The sequence below is a fragment of the Dermochelys coriacea genome, chromosome 5 (assembly GCF_009764565.3).
Source record: "Dermochelys coriacea isolate rDerCor1 chromosome 5, rDerCor1.pri.v4, whole genome shotgun sequence".
Lineage (NCBI taxonomy): Eukaryota > Metazoa > Chordata > Testudines > Dermochelyidae > Dermochelys > Dermochelys coriacea.
Window position 1 is genome coordinate 24,874,300 of NC_050072.1, and position 20,201 is coordinate 24,894,500.

A 20,201-nucleotide genomic window follows, 5' to 3' on the forward strand; every position below is an offset into this window, starting at 1 on the left:
AGCAGGGAAGTTTTTGTTTCTGGGTGGCAGTGGTGTTTGTTTAAATCCCTGCTTGGTGATTTCTTTGCCCTGATGCATGAACATTGTTTTTTAGTCCATTTAAAATTATTTTAAAGGAATATAATTCCATATAATTGAATAGTCTTCTTGCTTATGAGTGTTTAATCTGTTTTAAATCCTGCTAAACTATTGGCTTCAGTGATCTCTTGTCGTGATATGTTCCAGAGACTTTTAAATAAAAGATAATTTATAATTTTATATCAGGTTTAAGTGATCATCTGCAAAGGATTTTTAAAATATTAGGCTTCTGCCACCTCCTCTCCCGCCCCCTTTTTTTCCTGCTTCAATGTATAAGTGAGACGTGTGAAAAAGTCTTATTTTTTTTTACCTTGGAAATACCAGGAATGTCAAGTTTCAGAGTAGCAGCCGTGTTAGTCTGTATTTGCAAAAAGAAAAGGACTACTTGTGGCATCTTAGAGACTAACGAATTTATTTGATCATAAGCTTTCGTGAGCTACAGCTCACTTCATCGGATGCATCCGATGAAGTGAGCTGTAGCTCACGAAAGCTTATGCTCAAATAAATTCGTTAGTCTCTAAGATGCCACAAGTAGTCCTTTTCTTTCTTCAGGAATATCAAGGTTGCACTTCCTTGGTTTTGCTGGAGGACCTTTAGGAAGTCTCAGATGTTCGTTGTGAGCTCTGACTCCTTCATTGGAGAGGTGAGGTTGCTTGATCTTGACAACAAGGAGTCCGGTGGCACCTTAAAGACTAACAGATTTATATGAGCATAAGCTTTCATGGGTAAAAACCCCACTTCTTCAGATGCATGTCTGCATCTGTAATTTTCACTCCATGTCACCCTCTCATTAATTCTCCATCATTTTAGCATCCTCCTGCCTAGACAGCACCTGCAAAATAAAATGAGTTTTGTCTTTTTTGCAAAAACCTTTCAAGACTACTATGTCTGTCATAAAGAAGCGAGCTGACCCGCCCCTTCTGCAAAGGAAAGGGGAGCTCAAGTCTGTTGTTTTTCCACCTCTGTAGTGGTCACTCTTTACACTTTTCAGAGTAGCAGCCGTGTTAGTCTGTATTCGCCAAGAGAAAAGGAGTACTTGTGGCCTCTAAGGTGCCACAAGTACTCTTTACACTTGTTGTTTTTTGAGTTTCATTGACTGTCCCCTTGTTCTTGTATTAAAAGTGAGTCAGCGTTCTGCCTGCAGAACAACTACCTAATCGTGCCAGAGTCCTTTGATTAGATTTGGTGTTACTTTAACTTTCTACAGAAAGGTATTTGTTTTGGGGGAAGGAGAGGAATTGGCCCACCTGCAGACCTACTTGGCATGTCTGTGAGATATTTTGGGAAGCTTATTTATGTGTTTTTGTTTTGTTTAATATCTTCATGAGAACTGTTCGCATAGAGCTCTGGTGATTTAAAAACTTCTCATAGCTGTGCTTAGTTCAAAAGGATGGTGTGTGGTATTGGGTTTTTTTTTTTTTCTGACTTTCCTCAAATATACCATCTTCCTGCAATGTAACTGTTGATAAAACTATGTGATACCATTTTGAAAGACTACATGTGAGTGTGTATTAAATCTTAATTTGTACAATAGTATGGTCATTTTAACTTGCTTGCCAAAAAATAAATTGGCACTTTAACTTAACTGATGTGATGAAAGAATGTTGGTAGTGGGTTTTAGGTTTTTTTCTTTATCAAACTGGAGTCTAGAGTCTCTGAAGATGACATGAAATTTCAGACAGTGAACGTAGGGGACCTATAGAAATTAGGGAAGGGGAATATATTCATAGCTAGTCATTTATTTGACTAGACTCTGAACTACAATAGGGATTTTTTTTCTTCTAAGTTGGAGGGAGAAGTTGCTAGAAAGAAACAGAATTTTGTGCATGTGCATATTTTTTTGCTGTTAAATTGTTCTTTCAGTAGGAGCTTGCATGGCAGCTAAAACTCCAAAAATACATGGACAGACTATTTCTGCAAACGTATTTTGTAAGTTTTCAACAGACCTTGAAATGTTGAAATTTTGTTACTTAGATGACTTCGTTCATTCCAAGAGTCTGTTAATCTTTCTCCCAGTAGCTATTCTCTTCCTATTACGTTTGTTTTCATATGTGTACATAAACTATTAGTGGAGATGTTTGTACAGAACTTCTCCATATATTGAAAGTGATAGAGGATGCTTCTGACATTATCCTGCAATGTGTGCCAGGGCAGGGTGCAAGAACCTTAATTCAGGGACTTTGGATATTTCCCTACAGTTTCTTTCCCACTTCCCACCTTACCAGTGGTTGTTTGGACAATAACACAGAAATAAGCCGGTAGGCTTGTACAAATGTTGCCTGTAATATCCTCTTTAGGCAAGATATTACTAGTATTATAAAATACAAACTTACGAATAACAGGTAAAGATTGTTTCATGTTATTGCTCTGCAGGAATTTAGTCAGTGTTGGGCTTGTGCCACGAAACTTCAGGAAGCTGTGAAACGCTGTTAATTTTAAAGAATGTTGAAAAGACAGACATAACGGATACTTGATTTGTTTTTAAATCAAAGATCGATTTTTAAAAGTGTAATAAGGCTCCTAGTGAACCTATGTGGTGTCTAGTTAGAAACTTATTTTCCTTTCTGTTTTGCCTAGGTGTTGAAAAAACTCGGATTGGGAAAACTGAATGGGATAAACATGAAGAGCTTGAAAGCAAAGTTCAGAAAGAGTGATGTAAGTACTCCAGGGCTCGCTCTGGCTGACTAATATTTGTTAGTTTGTATTGTGGAAACAATCCCTCACTCTCAACTAGATAAGGTTGTAGGTTAATCAACTACAGAGAACAGAAGCATTTTCCAAACACTACTGTACTCTCCTGTTACATTAGGTCTCTAAACTGTTTCTGTTTTGGAGTATAATTCTCAGTTACACAGGCTAATCAGAATTGGCCACGTGCCTCACCTTTGTTCATTAGCTGGCTTATGTGAAAATCTGCATGTGTGCAGGATCCACCAATCTTCTACCAGATTGGGCTCTTTCACAAATCTTGATTCTGTACCTGGAACTTAGTTTATCCTATTAATGGTTTTAATATCAAATATTGTTTCTATTTAGGCATTTGTACCATTATTATCACTGTGGTATCTGAGCACTTAACATAGAAAACTGTATCCAGACTGTAACAGGGTGGCAAGGTCTGTAACTCCATATAGTGATACAAGGCTGTCTTGTTGACTTCCCTGTTAGCAGGAGTTCTGGAACCCTGCACAGAGCTGATAAGGCAGACGTGGCTAGTTAATTCTACCAGTCTGAGTAGATGTTTGCACCTGCCTCTCGTACAGGGAACTACGGCAGAGATGGGGAAGTCCTCCAGGATTTGCAAACCCCAGGAAGAGCTGCAATTGGAGAGAAAGCTTAGGCTGAGTTTCATATTCTGTTTGAGTTACCAGTAAGATTACTAAGAGAGGGGTGAATTTGACCTCATACAGAGTGTGTATTTCTTCTGAAGCAGTGGGAATGCCACCTGTTTACACAATCACTCAATATGCCTGGTTACGGTTCACTGCATTCTTATGCAATAAGTTCTTGTGGCATTTTGTGGCATGCGGAATGTATGCCCGTGAAGCTATGTCACATGTTTGCTTGTAGGAAGTCTTATTAGTTGTGTTGTAGCACACACTTTGTGGCATGGCAGCACTGAATTGTCTTACAGATAAAATGCACGTGACACAGATGACACTTGATATGGCATACATGTGTTTGATCCTCTCTCATCTTTTGGGCGGAACCTGTAACAACACTGATCATACCAATGAGGAGGAGGAGGACTGGAATATCATACAAGATGATTTGGACAACCTTGTAAACTAGAGTAATAGAAATGGGATGAAATTGAATAGTGCACAGTGCAAGGTCATGCATTTGGGGACTAACAACAAGAATTTTTGCTATAAGCTGGGGTCATATCAGTTGGAAGTGGTGGTGGAGGAGAAAGAGCTGGGTGTATTGGTTGATCAGAGGATAACTATGAGCCGCCAGTATGATGCGGCTGTAAAAAATGCTAATGCAGTCCTCGAATGCATCAGGCGAGATTTACAGTAGTGATAGGGAAGTGTTAGTACCATTATACAAGGCACTGGTGAGACCTCATCTGGAATACTGTGTGCAATTCTGGCCTCCTGTGTTTTTAAGAAAGATGAATTCAAACTGGAACAGGTACAGAGAAGGGCTACTAGGATGATCTGAGGAATGGAAAACTTAAGTTATGAGAGGAGACTCAGAGCTTGGCTTGTTTAGCCTAGCCAAAGATGGGGAAATATGATTGCTCTCTATAAATACATCAGAGGGATAAATACTAGGGAAACAGAGTAGTTAGTTAAGTGCCAAAGTGGACACAAGAACAAATGGATATAAACCGGCCATCATCAAGTTGAGGCTTGAAATTAGATGACAGTTTCTAACCATCAGAGGAGCGAAGTTCTGGAACAGCCTTCCAAGGGGAGCAGTGCGGGCAAAAAACTGGCTTCAAGACTGAACTTGCTATGTTTATGGAGGGAATGGTATGATGGGACTGCCCACAAGGGCATGTAGCTAATCTGCGACTGCTAGCAGCAGATATCTCCAAGGCTGGTGATGGGACACTAGATGGGGAAGGCTCTGAGTTACTACAGAAAATTCTTTTCCAGGTGTCTGGCTGGTGCGTTTTGCCCACATGCTCAGGGTCTAGCTGATCACCATATTTGGGAATGGGAAGGAATTTTCTCCCCAGGTCAGATTGCAAGAGATCCTGGGATTTTTTCGCCTTCCTCTGCAGTGTGGGGCAGGGTCACTTGCAGGTTTCAACTAGTATAAATGGTGGGTTCTTTGTAACTTGAAGTCCTTAAATCATGATTTGAGGACTTCAGTAACTCAGTCAGATGTTAGGAATCTATTTGCAAGAGTGGGTGGGTGAGGTTCTGTGGCCTGCAAAGTGCAGGAGGTCAGACTAAATGATCATGATGATCCTTTCTGACCTGAAAGACTGGGTCTGTACCAGAAATATGAAATCTTTCATATTCCAACATTAAATAATCTGTGATTTCAGTGTATTTATGCTTTAGGTTTTTTTTGTTTGTTTTTGTTTTTTTTTAAAATGACATGCGGCTTTGAAATAATAAATGGCATACAGTGGTCCTTTACCATAGCTAGTTCTCTAAACAATCTGTTCATACAACAATTAACTTGGAGTTTTGCAGGGAGTTTCACAAAGCAACACAATATTCCTGAGTGCTGTATTTTGCATTTTGAACCCTGATTCAGCTGACAGGTGTGAGAGATCCCCATGTAACTAGAAAACTCCCTAGGGATTAAACATGTGCGGAAGCTGAAGAGCCTAAATTATTCCAGCTAAGGTGGGCATTCATTTACAGTTGGTTTGTTTCCACCAGCTGTCTTTGGTAAAATATGGCTGTGTATTATCTCACCCACATTTAAACAGGCCATACTCATTCTTTTGGATTGCTCCTGATCATCTGCCCCTCTCCCCCAAGCCTTTTTTTTTTTTTTTTTTTTTTCTTCCCCCTGGACAGCATCTTACAGGAGAGTTGAAACTTGATGCCAGGCTTGCTGCAGGTCCTTTTGGTGCATTTTTTTTTTAAACCCAAACTTTAGCAATCCATAGTATGGATCTGATGATATCATATGAATCAAACTGTATATTTGCTAGGAACGCATACCATAGCCCAAACTAATGACTTAGATTTTCTCAGATAAAACATGTGACTTGTGTATGGCAATCCTTTATAACACCTACTTCTATTCAAATATAAAAGAATTAAACTCCACATTAAAGTGACACCATCTTAAATCACACTTCAGTCTTCGTTTTTACCTGTCAATGTTACAAGAAAAATCCTAACTTTTTGTACAACTTTCTCTACTCTGGGGATTTCAGCCGTCAGTGGCCAGTCACTGGTGTAACTGTACCAGTGCAAACCTCCAGCGTGAACAAGCTATGGCATCAGTGCAGCTTGCTTGAAACTAAGGAGCAAATAGCATCATAACAGCAACTTTGCCTGGCTACTCCAGGGTGTGCACTTAGCTGCCCTAGTGGCTGTAACCAGGGCAGATCCTCAGTGTAGACAAAGCCTACCTTTGAAATTAACAGTTTTGCTTTTATGCACTGGAGGCCTCATAAATCCATTAACTATATAAGGGAGGGAGGTTCCATTGCATGTGCAATATTTTAATATAGAGATTGTCTCATGGGCTGCTTCTCCCCCATACTCTGACACGTTGCAGTATAGGTGTATATTATCTGGCTTTTAGTGCAGTTTAATACAGTAAAACCTCAGAGTTATGAACACGAGTTACAAACTGAAAGGTCAACCACACACCTCATTTGGAACTGGAAGTACACAATTAAGCAGCAGAGAAAAAAAGAAAACTACTGTAGAGTACTGTGTTAAACATAAACTAATTAAAAAAATGAAGGGAAAGCAGCATTTTTCTTCTGCATAGTAAAGTTCAAAGCTCTGTTTAGTCAATCTTCAGTTGTAAACTTTTGAAAGAGCAATAACATGTTGTTCTGAATTACGAACATTTTAGAGTTATGAACAACCTCCGTTCCCGAGATGTTTATAACTCTGAGGTTGTACTGTAACTGTGAATAAGGAGGAAAAGTCAGTGTGATGTGACCACCCAAGTTCTCTGCGGACCGCAGCTTGAGGAGGTCTGACCTAAAGGTAGTAGTCATTGCAGGCAACTGCTGTGCTGACTTTGTGTGTGAACATTGCTGGTGGTCTTACTCACTAAAATGAGGGGAGAGGAAAGCTCATCCTGAAAAGGCCTGTTGGGTTGCTATGCTTAATTTGGGCTTTTGGAATAGACTGAATAATATATATATATATATATATATGAGATTTTTGTAGTGATATTACAGGTTTTGTTAATCTGAGACAGAGATGGGACAGTCATTGTACTGGTATCCTAAGAAAAAAAAATAAAAAGTTCACTTGTCCAGAAGGTCCACTCTTCATATTCAAAACTTTAGGTGTCTTCTAGTGTAAAAATACTTAAACTTTATAAAGTTGCCAAAAATCTCAAGTTTTACAGGGCTACAACTAGATCAGAAATTCTAGATTCAGGTGGGAAGGGGATGAATTAAAAAAGAAGCCTTGTTAAGAGTGTGAGTAGACCAGCATAACAAAGGACCCAGGAAACTTCACCCTGTGCAGAAGGCCAGAATAAGTCTGTGCACTATTATGGTGTGGCTGGAGTGTTGGGTAGTGGTTCACTAGTGGAGTGTCTATGGAAAGGAACCAGTGTACACAAACTGTATACTTTACAGCAGGGATCTCTGATTTTGCTTAGACTGATTCTGAGTGCACAGAATTAAGAAGGAGCAGCAGGATACATAATTAAAATTAATCCAGTAGTCTTCATGCTCCACAGCAGCGTCATGGGAGTTTGCAGCTTTCATGCCTACCTATAGGCTGGGGTGGTGGGGAGGGTTGTGCTGCAGCTTCTCCTCCTGATCCTGAACTGGGATTCTACTCCCCAACTCCTCTGTTCACCTGCATATATCCCTGTTACTCAGGCTTTGTGCATGCACATCTCTTCCCTCTTGGCATGCTTTGCTTGGTCATTCTAAAATTCTTCTTGGGGGCAACTGTTGCCTGATGGACATTGTGATGGGTTGGATCACAGAAACCTCCTTGGGAACTGCCAACTGATATGCCAAGACTACTTCTGCCCCTGCTTTCCCTGCCAGCTTGTGACTCCAGCACCCTGTCTTGTTGAGCCAGACATGCCAGTCTGCTCCAACAGACACAGGGTCTGAACCGCATGCCCCAAAGCTGCAGATTTAACTGAAAGCAGCTTAAGAAGTGTTCCTGTCTTTACCACTCAGCTGCCCAACTCCCACTGGGGTCCAAACTGCAAATAAATCTGTTTTACCCTGTATAAAGTTTATACAGGGTAAACTCAAATTGTTCGCTCTCTATAACACTGACAGAGAGATATGAACAGCTGTTCACACCCCAGGTATTAATACATAGTCTGGGTTAATTAATATGTAAAAAGTGATTTTATTAAATATAGAAAGGTAGGATTTAAGTGGTTCCAAGTAGTAACAGACAGAACAAAGTGAATTACCAAGCAAAATAAAACAAAACGTGCAAGTCTAAGTCTAGCACAGTAATAAAACTGAATACAGATAAAATCTCACTCTGAGATGTTTCAATATGTTTCTTTCACAGACTGGACACCTTCCTAGTCTGGGCACAATCCTTTCCCCTGATACAGCCCTTGTTCCAGCTCAGGCTCTCTCATTTGTTCTGTTCCACCCACTTGTATATCTTTTGCATAAGGTGGGAATCCTTTGTCCCTCTGGGTTCCCACCCCTCCTTCTCAATGGAAAAGCGCCAGGTTAAAGATGGATTCCAGTTCAGGTGATATGATCACGTCACTGTAAGACTTCATTACCCACTTGCCAGCACACAGGGATATAGGAAGACTTACAAGTAAAACAAAGCCATCTACAGTCAATTGTCCTGGTTAACGGGAGCCATTAAGATTTTAAACCACCATTAGAAGCCTCTGTTCGTTGGCTGAGCCTTAGTCAGGGGGCGGGGCTATCAAGAAGGCCAGGGCTTTATAAAGCAGTGAGCAAGCGACCAGGGACCGCTAACAGGGAGTTTGGAAAGAGGGCGAGGTACACTTGCCATTCTTTAAAACCTTTAAACTAAACTGTAATCAAAACTTCTTGATTTATACAAAAAACCCTATCATTAACCTAGGTAGCTGTAGGAGAAAATGCAGGCAGAATCCCAGCAGCAGAGTGAGGGCTATCCTGTTTATTGCACTCAGTATAGCATGTATGATTACCTGCCCCATGGGCGGGTGGCATATGTGTGCATTCGGTGCAAGGAGCTCCTGGCCCTCAGAGACCATGTACGGGCTTTGGAGGCTACGGTGGCGGAACTGGTGTTGCTAAGGGAGGCAGAGAGGTATGTTGATGAGGCTTTCAGGGACACTGTAGATTTGTCCCACCTCCAGTCAGACAGCCCCTGCTCTGTTAAGGAGGATGAAAGGGCCAGAGAAGGAGAGCAGTCAATGGGAACAGAGGGAAATCTTCCCATAGTTGGGACCCTCCTTCCAGATGATGTTGGGGTATCCTCTCGCAGTGAGGTTACCTCTCCAGGGAAGGGAACTTCAGTCACTAGGAAAAGGCAGGTGTTAGTAATGGGAGATTCAATCATTAGAAACATAGATAGCTGGGTTTGTGATGACCAGGAGAACCGTATAGTGACTTGCCTGCCTGGTGCAAAGGTTGCGGATCTCTCGAGGCATCTAGATAGATTTTTGTGTAGTGCTGGAGATGAGTCAGTGGCCTTGGTACATGTAGGTACCAGTGACATAGGGAAGGGTAGGCGAGACGTCCTGGAGACCAAATTTAGGCTGCTAGGAAAGAGACTGAAATCCAGGACGTCTATGGTGGCATTCTCAGAAATGCTTCCAGTTCCACGCTCAGGGCCAGGTAGGCAGGCAGAGCTTCAGAGTCTCAATGCATGGATGAGACGATGTTGTAGAGAGGAGGGGTTTAGATTTATTAGGAACTGGGGAAACTTTTGGGATGGGGGAGCCTATACAGGAAGGATGGGCTCCACCTAAACCAAAGTGGATCCAGATTGCTGGCACTTCACATTAAAAAGGTTGCAGAGCAGTTTTTAAACTAAGAGATGGGGGAAAGCTGATTGCTCCGGAGGCGCATGTGGATCGGACAGAGACGTCTCTTAGAGGAGAGTCTATTGATAGAGATTCTCTAGGTTTTAGTCAGGAGGAGAGGATGGAAGAGGACAAACTATGGGCCAGATCAGAGGAGAAACATTCACAAAGAATCTGACACATCAGAAAAGGGCAGACAAATTAACAGTGACAAGTTTTTTAAAGTGCTTGTACACAAATGCTAGAAATCTAAATAATAAGGTGGGTGAACTAGTGCCTCATGTTAAAGGAGGATATTGATATAATAGGCATCACAGAAACTTGGTGGCGTGAGGACAATCAATGGGACACAATCATTCCGGGGTACAAAATATATCGGAAGGACAGAACAGGTCGTGGGGGGTGGCCACATGTTCCATCGAATCTCTATGGATAATAATTCCATGCTCTAATAAGAACATAACAGTAGGGATCTATTATTGACCACCTGAGCAGGACAGTGATAGTGACCATGAAATGCTAAGGGAGATTATAGAGGCTATCAAAATGAAAAACTCAATAATAGTGGGGGATTTCAATTATCCCCATATTGACTGGGTACATGTCGCCTCAGGACAAAAACGCAGAGAATAAATTTCTCGATACTTTAAATGACTGTTTCTTGGAGCAGCTGGTACAGGAACCCACAAGGGGAGAGGCAACTCTCGATCTAGTCCTGAGTGGACCACAGGATCTGGTCCAAGAGGTAACTATAACAGGACTGCTTGGAAATAGTGACCATAATATAACATTTAACATGCCTGTGGTGGGAAGAACACCCCAACAGCCCAAAACTGTGGCATTTAATTTCAGAAAGGGGAACTATGCAAAAATGAGGAGGTTAGTTAAACACAAATTAAAAGGTACAGTGACTAGAGTGAAATCCCTGCAAGCTGCATGGACACTTTTCAAAGACACCATAATAGAGGCTCAATTTAAATGTATACTCCAAATTAAAAAACACAGTAAAAGAACTAAAAAAAAGAGCCACCATGGCTTGGCTTAACCATGTAAAAGAAGCAGTGAGAGATAAAAAGGCATCTTTTAAAAAGTGGAAGGCAAATCCTAGTGAGGTAAATAGAAAGGAGCATAAATACTGCCAAATTAAATGTAAAAATGTAATAAGAAAAGCCAAAAAGGAGTTTGAAGAACAGCTAGCCAAAAACTCAAAAGGTAATAATGTTTAAGTACATCAGAAGCAGGAAGCCCGCTAAACAACCAGGGGCCCCTGGACAATCGAGATACAAAAGGAGCACTTAAAGACAATAAAGTAATCGCAGAGAAACTAAATGTATTCTTTGCTTCAGTCTTCACTGCTGAGGATGTTGGGAAGATTCCCAAACTGGAACCGTCTTTTGTAGGTGACAAATCTGAGGAATTGTCACAAATTGAAGTGCCACTAGAGGTGGTTTTGGATTTAATTGAGGAACTTAACAGTAACAAGTCACCGGGACCAGATGGCATTCACCCAAGAATTATGAAAGAACTCAAATGTGAAATTGCGGAACTGTTAACTATGGTGTGTAACCTGTCCTTTAAATCAGCTACTGTTCTCAATGACTGGAAGATAGCTAATGTAACGCCAATATTTAAGAAGGGCTCTAGAGGTGATCCTGGCAATTACAGACCAGTAAGTCTAACGTCAGTATTGGGCAAATTAGTTGAAACAATAGTAAAGAATAAAATTGTCAGACACAGAAGTACATAAATTGTTGCGCAAAAGTCAACATGGTTTTTGTAAAGGGAGATTGCGTCTTACTAATCTATTAGAGATCTTTGAGGGGGTCAACAAACATGTGGACGGGGGGATCTAGTGGACATAGTGTACTTAGATTTTCAGAAAGCCTTTGACAAGGTACCTCAAAGGACCTTATGTAAATTAAGTTGCCATGAGATAAGAGGGAAGATCCTTTCCTGGATTGAGAACTGGTTAAAAGTCGGGGAACAAAGCTAGGAATAAATGGTAAATTTTAGAAGGGGGAGGGGTAACTAGTAGTTTTTCCCAAGGGTCAGTCCTAGGACCAGTCCTATTCAACTTATTCGTAAATGATCTGGAGAAAGTGGCAAAGTTTACAGATAGTGTGACAAAGCTCTGTCCTTGCCTCCGTGGGTCCCGTGTTTCCTGGTGGATTTCGCTAGCCTCAGAGGATCACTGTGACCCTCCACATAACCCTTCTTTCCCTAGAGACAAGGGTCACAGTCTACTGAGCCATTTTCATCATAAGCCAGCGAAGGAGATGAGAAGTTATCCTTCCTTGCACAGTCTCTGTTGTCTCCCAGTCTCAGTGATTGATCAGGGGCAAAGGTTGGGGGGAGCCCGGGCCCACCCTCTACTCCGGGCGCCAGCCCAGGGACCCTAATAGTATCAGCTATGGTAGCTGACCTTTTAGAAACATGACATGTACAATTCCCTGGGCTACTTCTCCCACAGCAGTCCTCACTTCCTCAAGCTCCATTTCACCCTTGCCTCAGGGCCTCCTTCCCTGTACCTGATATGGTGTGTACGACTCAGCCTCTCCAACAGCACAACTTCTTCCCATAGCTCCTGACATGCACTCCCACCTGACTGACTGGGAGGCTTTTAACTAGTTTCAGCCAGCCCCTGACTGGCTTCAGGTGTCCTAATCAACCTAGCCTTCTCCCTGCCTTCTGGAAAGTTCTTAGTTGGCCCCAGGTTTTAGAAGATTGATGTGGTAAATTTGCTCCGATTTCCGGTGGCCTGGCTGCCGTACCTTATAGTTCACCTCTCCCACGGCTTCGATTATTTCGTAGGGTCCCTGCCACTGGGCCAACAGTTTACTTTCTTTACTTTGTGGGCAGCAGTACCATCACCCAATCCCCTGGTTGGAACAGTCGAAGCTTCGCTTGGTGGTTATAATGGATTTGTTGGGTCTCCTGTACTCTCTCCAAGTGTTCCCATACAATGGGTGTAACTCGGTTATCCGATCTCTCATCTGCAGTACATGCTCAACTATGTTCCTTCCAGGATTTGGCTCCTCTTCCCAGGCTTCTCTGGCTATATCCAATATACCCTGAGGGTAGTGCTCATATAGTAGTTCAAATGGTGAGAAACCCGTGGAGGCTTGTGGAACCTCCCGGATGGCGAACATGAGGTAAGGCAACAGGTTATCCCAATCTTTCCCATCCCGGCTCACCACTTTCCTGATCATGGCCTTGAGGGTCCTATTGAACCTTTCCACAAGGCCATCTGTTTGTGGGTGGTATACAGAGGTCCGTAGGGCTTGTACATGGAGCAATTAACAGAGATCTTTCATCAACTTGAACATGAAAGGTGTCCCTTGATCAGTCAATATCTCCTTGGGTAGCCCAACCTGGGCAAAGATCTGTACTAGCTCCTTAGCTATTGTCTTGGAAGCTGTGCTGCGCATGGGAACAGCTTCTGGGTACCGGGTTGCATAGTCCAGTACAACAAGCACATGCTGGTGGCCCAGAGCTGTCTTCTCTAGGGTCCCTATCAGATCCATGGCTATCTGTTCAAAAGGAACCTCTATTATTGGAAGAGGTACCAAAGGAGCCCGCAAGTGCGGGTGAGGGCTATGTAACTGACACTCCGGACAAGAGGTGCAGTATCGCCGGACATCTTCATGTACTCCTGGCCAGAAGAACCTCCGCAGGATCCGTGCCTGGGTTTTCTCTACCCCTACGTGTCTTCCAAACAGGTGACTATGGGAGAGACTCATTATGGCTTTTTGCTGTTTTCGTGGCACCAGAAGTTGTTGCATCTCTTGCTCCTGCATTTGCACCATGCAGTACAGGAGACTTTTCTTCACTATAAAGTAAGGTCTGGGACCCCGGACCTTCCCATCCACTGATATCTCATCAATCTCTGCCACCTCTTTCCTGACGTTATCATATCTGGGGTCCTCCGCCTGGTCCCACCCAAAAGTCTCTCTCCTGGGACTAACCTGCCCAAGCTCCCAGGGACGGCTTCTGCTGCTTCCAACGGCTTGCTGCCGTCATGACTGGGGGCAGCTTTTGGCTCACCTTCTGTGGTGGAAGTTTCTCTGTTGGCTGCTCGCATCCATCTGCCTACTAGGGAGGTCTTCTGGCCCTGGTCAGGATCCGGGTTCCCAAGGCCTTTGCGGCCTTCCTCTCTTTTTTCTTCCGGGTCTTTCGGGGGGCTGAGAACAGATCCTAAGAAATCTCAGCGAACATCGGGGGTTGACATTCCCTTGGTGACTAGTCGCTGTCCTCAGGGTCCCCACCTCCCTCCAGCCTCTCCGGGGGGGGTAAATCATCAAACCCTGGATAGTCCCTCCCAATGACTACAGGATATGGAAGTTTAGGAACTATGCCCCCGATCACCTCAATGGAGTTTCCCTGAACCTCTATCTCCACTGGAACGGTGGGGTAATGGCTCACGGCACCATGCACGCACGTCACTGCTACGTGTTTGGCTTGTAGTAGCTGACTATTTTTTACCAGCTTACCCGATATGAGGGTGATAGCACTCCCAGAGTCCACAAGTGCTGTAGTCTCTGCTCCATTTATCCTCACTGGCCTGGTGTAATTATGCGGGGCTAATGCGACCCCTGCGAGGTGGATAAGGGAGCATGGGACCTCCTAATCCCCCAAGTTATATTGCATAGGCTCCTCGGTGCTGGGACACTGTGCTGCTATGTGTCCCCACTCCCCACATGCATAACATCTATAATTGCTTTTAATCACTCCCCTGTCCCGGGGTTTAGTCCCATGGTTCTCCCCACTCAGGCCATCCCTTCCTTCTGGGGTCCCCACTGGTTTTTGCCCCCCATCTTCCACCTAGGACTCCCCAGGGGTTTGGCAGCCCAACCTTCCAGGGTTGGGGTCGGATGCTTTTTTCGAAAGGGCCTTCCTTGGGTAGTCGGGTCAGTCTCCTGGCTGTCATCCGTCTTTATACCAGTGATATCATCTCGTCATACGTGGACAGATCGTTCTGGCCTACCCATTTGCAGAGATCTGGCAGCAGTCCCCGCATGTAATGGTCTATGACCAGGGTTTCCAAAATCTCCTCCGGCCTGCACGCCTCGGGCTGTAACCACTTCCGTGCAAGGTGTGTGAGGTCGAATAGCTGGGACCTCAGGGGTTTGTTCTCCTGGTATTTCCACTCATGGAACCTCTGGGCCCTTATCGCTGCCACTACCCCTGATCGTGCTAGGATCTCTGTCTTCACATGGGTATAGTCAGTGGCATCTGTGGCAGGCAAGTCAAAGTAGGCCTTCTGGGCCTCTCCACACAAAAAAAGGCAAGGATGCTGGCCCACTGCTCCTGGGGCCACACCTCACGCTGAGCAGTCCTTTCGAATGAGAGGAGATATGCCTTTACGTTATCTCTTGACGTCATCTTTGGCAGACAACCAGTGGCCCTCAGGGTTTGCGTCCCGTCGGACCCTTGGACCTGGGTGGTGAGGATCTTCAGCTGGTCCTCTCTCAAGAGGGCACGATCTTGGGTTGCCTGGTTCATCAATAATTGATTGGTTTTCTGCTGTAGCTGCATAGACTCCTGTTGGGCCATTGCCTGAACCTGGGTGGCCTCCTGCTGGGCTGCCATGGCTTGTACCAGAGCTCTTACCACCACCTCCATTGTGGTACAAAGCAAACAAACAACCAAAACAAAAAAAATCCAAACCCCCAGTGCACTTTTTAAAAAAAACCCTCTTCCAACACGCTGTGAACGAAATCCCACTTTTGACACCAGTTGTGATAAAGCTCCGTCCTTGCCTCCGTGGGTCCCGCGTTTCCTAGTGGATTTCGCTAGACTCTGAGGCCTACTGTGACCCTCCACGTAACCCTTCTTTCTCTAGAGACAAGGGTCACAGTCTGAGCCATTTTCATCATAAGCCAGCGAGGGAGGTGAGGAGAAGTTCTTTCCTTGCAGAGTCTCTGTTGTCTCCCAGTCTCAGTGATTAATCAGGGGCAAAGGTGGGGTGGGGGGGAGCCCGGGCCCACCCTCTACTCCAGGCTCCAGCCCAGGGACCCTAATAGTATCAGCTATGGTAGCTGCCCTTTTAGAATCATGACATGTACAATTCCCTGGGCTACTTCCCCCACAGCATCCCTTACTTCCTCAAGCTCCACTTCACCCTTACCTTGGGGCCTCCTTCCCTGTACCTGATATGGTGTGTACTATTCAGCCTCTCCAACTGCACAACTTCTTCCACAGCTCCTGACATGCACTCCTGACTGACTGACTGGGAGGCTTTTAACTAGTTTCAGCCAGCCCCTGATTGGCTTCAGGTGTCCCAATCAACCTAGCCTTCTCCCTGCCTTCTGGAAAGTTCTTAATTGGCCTCAGGTGTCTTAATTGACCTGGAGCAGCTTCCATTTCACTTATCCTGGTAACAGGGATTTGTTTAGCCTAGAGCTAATATATCCATTTCCCACTACTCTTCCATAGCCATCTGTCCTTGCCCCATCACAATAGTTAAGACCAAAGTAGACTGTGAAGAACTTCAAAAAGATCTCACAAAACTAAGTGATTGGGCAACAAAATGGCAAATGAAATTTAATGTGGATAAATGTAAAGTAATGCACATTGGAAAAAAGAACCCCAACTATACATACAATATGATGGGGGTTAATTTAGCTACAGCTAATCAGGAGAAAGATCTTGGAGACATGGATAGTTCTCTGAAGACGTCCACACAGTGTGCAACAGCAGTCAAAAAAGCAAACGGGATGTTAGGAGTCATTAAAAAAGGGATAGAGAATAAGACGGAGAATATTTTATTGTCTTTGTATAAATCCACAGGACACCCACATCTTGAATACTGCGTACAGATGTGGTCTCCTCATCTCAAAAAAGATATACTGGCATTAGAAAAGGTTCAGGATCATAAAATGAATAGGGGTTTGGAACGGGTCCCATATGAGGAGAGATTAAAGAGGCTAGGACTTTTCAGCTTGGGTAAGAGGAGATGGGGCGGGGGGGGATATGATAGAGGTATATAAAATCAAGGGTGGTGTGGAGAAAGTGAATAAGGAAAAGTTATTTACTTGTTCCCATGATATAAGAACTAGAGGCCACCAAATGAAATTAATGAGTAGCAGGTTTAAAACAATAAAAGGAAGTTCTTCTTCACTCAGCGCACAGTCAACCTGTGGAACTCCTTGCCTGAGAAGGTTGTGAAGGCTAGGACTATAACAGGGTTTAAAAGAGAACTGGATAAATTCATGGAGGTTAAGTCCATTAATGGCTATTAGCCAGGATGGGTAAGGAATAGTGTTCCTAGCCTCTGTTTGTCAGAGGGTGGAGATGGATGGCAGGAGAGAGATAGCTTGATCATTACCTGTTAGGTTCACTCTCTCTGGAGCACCTGGTATTGGCCACTCTCTGTAGAAAGGATACTGGGCTGGATGGACCTTTGGTCTGACCCAGTATGGCCATTCTTATGTTCTTATTAATGGCCCACACTTTGCATAACTACAACAGGACCTCAGAGTTATATTTCAAGTTTCAGGTACAAGAGTGATACATTTATACAAATAGGATGACCACACTAAGTAGATTATAAGCTTTGTAATGATACCTACAAGAGACCTTTTGCATGAAGCATATTCCAGTTGCATTATAGTCACACTCATTAGCATACTTTTATAAAATCATAGAGTGCAACTCACAGACATGTAACTGGAGTGGAGGAATGAGACTTCTTGTTCCGCCATGAGTGAGTGTTCTCAAAGCTTAGAGGTTAGTTACATGAGGATATGTTTTGTGGGGGATGGATGGGTGGAGGAGATTGATCTATTTGGAAATCAAGTAGTGGGTAAGCATGCTGGGGATCTGTGGACAAAACCATAAAAATCACATTTTCTTACTGAACAAAGCACTTAACTGTTTAGTGCCGGGGGCTGTATCTGCACCCCTCCACCCTGTACAGAATCCACTGCTGGCAACAGGTACTCCAAGAGCTGGTAACCTGAAAGGATGACCATCTTAACTGTTGCTAGGTAATGTCACATGAAGTAGTGTAGCAAACCTTGGTCTACCAGACTCTTCTCCCACTTCTCCCCTCTCTCCCCGGGGTGGGGGGGAAGGCAAAAAAACCCAAACCCCAGCACTTCTGAAAATCTGCATCTGAAGTCTATTAAATACCTCTGTCTAGAGAACAACTATCCACTTGAAAGCTTCAGACTCTATTTGCTTATAGACTGTTGACAATATGGTTACTATATATAATCTACATTTAACCATCATTTAGAACTTTGAATTCTTAGCAATACCTCTGCTTGAAGAAGAAGTTCTGTTGAGTAGTAATAGAGCTAAAACAGGAAATCTGTGATATTTGAATTCTTTTTGTAGCTGGGAATACTCGTATCCTACATGTTTGCTGTAGCTGGTAAGCACTGAGGGCCAGATTTTCAAAGGTATTTAGGTACCTAAAGATCTGGATAGGAACTTTTGAATATCCTACTAGGCACCTGTCTGCATTTTTAAGTACCTAAATACCTTTGAAAATCTGGCTCCTTGATACCACAGTGATAAATGATCTAAAAACCTAGGTATGTATTTGAAACTGACTTAAATGTGTGTTACATCTCTTGTTGCATGAACGTCTTGACAACAGAAGCTGTTCTTCTCCCTCCTCCGTAAATAAAATTTGGGTTTGAAATGGAGAATAGGCAATAATTGCAAGTACTGAGGACTATTTCTGGTATGACTAGAGACTTCTCTATGGTGGTTATACTTCAGACAACAATTTTCAGACTAATATCATATTGAATGGGAGAAAAGTTATAATTCACCCTTTCGTTTCCTGCTCTCTGTGCATTTTGTAATTAAAATATTAAAACAGCTTTAAAAAATTTTTGCAAATGGACTTGTGGTTCAACATAAAAAGGAAGTGTTGTCTGAAACATGGCTGAGAAATGCTTGGATTTCCCAATGCCAGTCATCAACTCGTGTTTCTGGAAATGCCAATTCCTTCTGTTATAAAATGGTGGGAGGGGGAACTTGCTATTCTTATTTTAAAAAAGAGTCTGCTTTCCATTCTGAAGCATATTGAGTCGTTGTATTGCAGGTTTCAAAATGCTTGAGACTGCTTGGTATGTTGTAATGTAATTTACAATAATATAAAACTTTTCAATTTTAAAATAGAGGCTATTCTGCGATTAAGATGTTGAAGTTTTTAATTAGAACTCACTTTTTTACTTGAATGGGCCTTTAAGAATAGGCTCATGTTCAACATTTCTTTGGTATAGAATATTGCTAGAGGGCTCTGGATCCTATTGTGAATTGGCTCCTTATAAACACCTTAAATGGAAAGGTCCCCTAAATTCTCTGGGAGCTAATCTGTGGGAGCATATTACATTTTTAAAAAAAGGAAAAACCTCTTTTTTAAACACTATTTAAAAGTGGTTCTCTCCCCCACTCAAAGTTATAATTAGCCTAAAAGTGAACACTAAAAATTTGGAAAGAATTCACATGACCAATTCCATGTTCTATTTCCAGTCTCTTTAAAGATAATCGTGGGTGTTGTGTCTGTTTGTCTGTAAAAAATATATGGTAAAAAGTGAAATAGCAACGCTGACTAGACCACTTTCCCCATTTGTGTTTGTGATTTATGCGTGCCAGAGCTTGACTTTTTTCATGCATGTTTTGAATTCAGTACATTTAAGATGTGACTGTGAATTTAGCACTCCCATCCACTTGTGGCTCCCTAATAAACAGATTCTGGGGTTCATTCAACCCTGCCCTCCAGTTAATGCTGGAATCCCTCTCCACCAACTAAACTAATATTTGGCTCTGGGTCATGTAGGATGCTCTCAGCTTCCCATCAGCTCTTTTCTAGGAAAAGTAGCAATGGTTCCAGCTTCTCTACTCCTCTTAAAGAAGCAGAACCAAGTACCATTCTCCTGCATAGAAATGTAGGGGCTCCTGCTGGTTCTTCCCCTCTTGAGAAAAGAAAAGCAGCTTAGAGACTTCTTGCCTTTCCCACTCCCTCCATAGAAAGAGCTTGTAGAACACTGGCCCTACTCAGCTCACTCACCTGGGCAAAATTTGTACTCTCCCTGGGCGAGCAGGTGAGTAGGTTTTCCAAGTCCCTGCAGTTTGTGGTGCAGAACTCACTCTCTTCTATAGACTGCTGTCACACATCAACTTCTGCCATCTGGTGTCGTCACTTACTGCTAACACGGGGTGGATGGATGTTCAAAACATGGTGGCCCTTTGGGGCTTCCTTTAAAACTAGCATACTCATTCAGCTATGCGTCGGGTACCATTGAGCCACCAGTGGAGACTCCACAAACATTTAGCTTTCTGCTGGAGGTGGGGGAGAAGGGAGGGAGCAGGTTAGATGAGTGTGTCTCTGTAATGTAAACATAAATACCAGCATTTAAAATGATAATCATGCCACCTGACTGTCTGGGAAATAGAAAGCTCTTAGGAAAGCCTGTTCTGTTCCTCTGTCTCAATAGGAAAACTTTCAGTGTTTTGGGTGGGGAGTTTAGTGGTGAATC

At 43.2% G+C, this 20,201-nt stretch overlaps 1 protein-coding gene across 8 annotated transcripts in view; it reads left to right on the forward strand.

Annotated features, from left to right (window-relative positions):
* The window catches only part of RAI14 (retinoic acid induced 14), a 131,218-nt gene that overhangs the window by 11,275 nt on the left and 99,742 nt on the right, over nt 1-20,201 (forward strand). For all 8 annotated transcript variants that reach the window (XM_038402127.2, XM_043514634.1, XM_038402129.2 and 5 more), the window contains exon 2: nt 2,656-2,733. In XM_038402127.2, the coding sequence (XP_038258055.1) occupies nt 2,698-2,733 (36 nt within the window). In that variant the 5' untranslated portion in view covers nt 2,656-2,697. The remainder of the gene's footprint in view (nt 1-2,655; nt 2,734-20,201) is intronic.